A 3,940-nucleotide genomic window follows, 5' to 3' on the forward strand; every position below is an offset into this window, starting at 1 on the left:
ACGAAAAAACCTACGAAAAAAACCAGCGAAAATGAGAGGTGAGACGAAAAAAGACCCGAAACGGGGACTATCAACGAGTACTTCATTATGAGTAGAGATTAGGGAAAGATTTCAGCGGGACCCCCTCAACGCAACGCCCACCTGTCACTGACCGTCCGGGCCCGCTCCTCAGCAACCGTGCGTCCGCGCCTACGTTACCTTCCTCTCTCCGCTGCGCACGCGGCCTCCAGAAGCTTCCGCCCTCCTCCTCCTCCTCCTCGGCCGCCACCGACCCGACGCGTCCATATATCCTTCCTTCCCTTCCCTACCGACGTGGAGAAGAGGAGAACAAGGCGTACTCGGGCGGATCCGGGATCGGCGATGGATTTCGAGCTGCGGAGCGCGCGGGAGAAGCTGGAGAGGGAGCAGCGGGAGCGGATGCAGCGCGCTAAGGCCAAAGCCGACCGTGAGCGCCGCGCCAAGGCCGAGGCCGCGCGCCGCCGCGACGCGCTCGAGGCCTCAAACAGGGAGCGCCGCCTCGACGCCGCCCGGGCGCAGGAAGAGGTAACACCCCTCCCCTCCCCTACCCTGCACACCTAACCCTCGTCTCATCCATCTCGTATGCTCGGAATCATGGCAGCTGTCTTCGTCTTCGGTGGTCGCTCGTGATTACAAGATTAATTTTGTCCTCCGCCAAATGAACATGGATGCTCCTCCCGAATCTGACTCCTATAAACCCAGAAAGGAAACCCTCGATTTGGTCCTCGGTTTTGTTCCAACTAGAATGTCAACCCAGATATCTGCCCACGTTCAGACAAGACATGGATTGTTCAATCGTGCCTGTTTCCCTTCCCTCTTTAGAAACCATAATCTTGACTCCCAACCACTTCGGTAATCCTTTGGGGCCTTGTCGACGATATGTTTTGATTTTGCATTGTCCAATTATACTTCTTGGTGTTCATGATAAGATTACAATTTCTCTAAGTGTCTACTACTCTTACCTTATGATGATGTTTCACTGGGTGCTGATGATGAACTTCTTTCTATCTAGGCTGACCAGAAAATGGAAGAGGTGATGCAACTAGGAAAGGGGATCTCTTTTTCACACATGTTTGAAGCACTGCGATATGACGGTCCAGGGGATAAGATTAAGCTGCCACCGTCTTCTTTCAAGGATTTATCCGATCAAGGAGCGCTTGACAAAGGTCCCATGTACTTCAGGCTGTCCAAGGTTAGGGACAGAGTTCCAGGTACCTCTCCAGATCAAGACGCCGAGGAGGCAACCTGCTGTGGCGTTCTTGAATTCACTGCAAGGGAAGGCTCTGCACAACTCCCATCACATGTCTGGAACAATTTGTTTCAGAGTGACATCCCAGATGTTCCTTTGATTGAGGTGAGGTATGCAAGTTTGCCCAAAGGGACATATGCGAAACTTAAGCCGGAAGGAGTGGGATTCTCAGATCTCCCTAACCATAAGCTGTCCTTGAAACGGCACTGCGCAATCACGCAACACTATCTGAAAATGATGTTGTCATGGTCAACTACGGACAACTGCAGTATAAGTTGAAGGTTCTTGAGTTGAAGCCCGCATCAAGTGTTTCTGTGCTGGAGACGGATATTGAAGTTGACATTGAGAGACCAGATTCAGTTTTCGACAATGAAGAAAATCAACATGTGCTTGTGCCGCTCGAGACTGGGAAGGTCGAATCTGGAGCTGTGGAAGAAGGGAAGTTCAGGTACTACAAATTTTCTGTCGAGGAAGGTGTGGCTGAGAAAGTTGCGTCTGGTTGTGTAAATATTGAGGTTAAGATAGAGTCTGATACAAGTGGCAGTGACACTGATATTTATGTTTCAAGGCATCCTTTAGTATTCCCAACTCAGCACCGTCATGAGTGGTCATCTCATGAGATGGGATCTAAGGTTCTTATACTCAAACCAAAGGATGCTACTTTGGTCAGTGGCCTTTACAGTCTTGGGGTTTACGGTTTCAAGGGCACAGCGAAGTTTCAACTTTCTGTAGCTATCAAGGATGTTATTGATAGCCAAAGGATTGATGAGCAGGGTAGTGTGTCATCAGCCGTCAATGGTGACTCAGTGGTTTGTAAGAACTGCAAACGACATATATCTAGCCGGACCTCAGTACTTCATGAGGCATACTGTGTGAGGCACAATGTTATTTGCATGCATGATGGATGTGGAGTAGTTCTTCGTAAGGAAGCAGCAGCAGATCATGTGCATTGCAGTAAGTGTGGACAAGCTTTCCAGCAGAGAGAAATGGAGAAGCACATGAAAGTCTTCCATGAGCCGCTGAACTGCCCCTGCGGGGTAGTTCTAGAAAAGGAAGAAATGGTATACCTTAACTCATCCTATTTATTATCTTCTGCTCTTAGAACAGACGAACTTTTCAGCTCTTGCAGTTCTATCAAGATTTATCTATTTTCAGCAGTATATGATAATGGGCTGTTTGGTTCTAGGCCTAGCAGCCACATTTTGCCACACATTTTTGCCAATCTTGCCCAAGGTTAGTTCACTGTTTGGTTTCTAGCCATACCTTGCCACACTTTGTCACATCTCACCTTAGGCAACTTTGACCAAGTTAGGTGGGTGTTTGGTTCTAGCCACACCTTAGGCAAGAATTATTTTATAAGCAGTGAACCCCACATGTCATACACACAAAAAGTGTGGCAAAATTCCCTTAGGCAAGCCAAAGTGTGGCTAACAATTTGAGCAACTCAAGTAAGGCAAGTGTGGCAAAAATAATATGGCAACATATGGCAAAGATAGTCACGATCCAAACAGCCCTAATTTCCATCTTACATTTTCAACACCAATCTATTTTCAGCAGTCGACTTGTATTGCTGATATTCTTCACTCATTTCGTACGGCAAATCCTACATATGCCAAATGACTAACTTGCTTTGTTCTTTAATGTCAGGTCAAACACCAATCCTCAACCTGCCCATTTCGCTTGATTGTGTGCCGTTTCTGTGGCGACACGGTTCAAGCTGGTGGACAACCGCTGGATGTTCGAGATCGGCTTCGAAACATGTGCGAACATGAGAGTATCTGTGGATCCAGGACTGCACCATGCGACTCTTGTGGGCGATCGGTCATGCTTAAGGAGATGGACATTCATGCAATTGCTGTCCATCAAAAGAGCTGATTTTTGTAACCCTACGGACCGAACCTCTGTACTGCATATATGTTGGTATTTGTTAAATCTTCCATTGTTTGCTAGTCCATGGAAAACAGTGGCGCGGTGGTGTCCGTTATCTGTTTGTATCTTCCTTTTGTATACATATTATTTATAATCTACTCCTTTTTTGACACTAGACTAGTCAAAAAACGCCTTACTGGGACGGAGGGAGTACTTAAGACTTAAACAACATTTTCGTAACTTCCTGATATGTGTGATGTTACAGTAACTAGTTATGTTACCGTATGCCTAATTACTCGCCGCATCATCTGTTTTGTCTAAAGCTGTATGATGTTACCATCTATGTTATTCTCACTATGGGTAATCTAAGTGATAACATCATACTTATCTAGACAAACTATATGACATAGTAATTAATGATGAAAGAGAGGCAAGTAGTAACATAGCTAGTTACTAGTTCTATGGGTAACATCACACATACTGATGCGGAGCATCCCAAGGCCATCCCCATGGACCTAACTACATCTCTTACGACACCTCTTGGACCCATGACACAAGCACGTCTTGAAACTGAGGTGACATTTCTCTCATAATTTCACTTCGATCCACTTGAGACATGCTTACTACCTCAAATGAAGATGTTTTGTGTGCTTAGATACCAAGGGACCAGCCTAGAAGGAGCTACGGAGCGAGATGGACATCAAGAGCATGAAGAGGAGCCGCACACGCCAGGACGAGCGGTACTACCGCTGAAACCCTCCAAGCGGTACTACCGCCGGGCTCCCGCTCCACTGCCGCTCAACC

The 3,940-nt window shown here is 47.0% G+C and overlaps 1 protein-coding gene across 1 annotated transcript; it reads left to right on the forward strand.

The window, feature by feature from the left end:
* The first annotated feature begins 210 nt into the window (after window positions 1-210).
* On the forward strand, window positions 211-3,308 carry LOC125543893. Its single transcript, XM_048707390.1, is given in 4 exon segments — window positions 211-543; window positions 1,031-1,454; window positions 1,457-2,328; window positions 2,915-3,308. Coding segments are annotated over 4 exon segments (1,707 nt in total). The 5' UTR covers window positions 211-360; the 3' UTR covers window positions 3,143-3,308.
* Window positions 3,309-3,940: the final 632 nt, after the last annotated feature.

Source organism: Triticum urartu, chromosome 3, assembly GCF_003073215.2.
Source record: "Triticum urartu cultivar G1812 chromosome 3, Tu2.1, whole genome shotgun sequence".
NCBI classification, from domain to species: domain Eukaryota; kingdom Viridiplantae; phylum Streptophyta; class Magnoliopsida; order Poales; family Poaceae; genus Triticum; species Triticum urartu.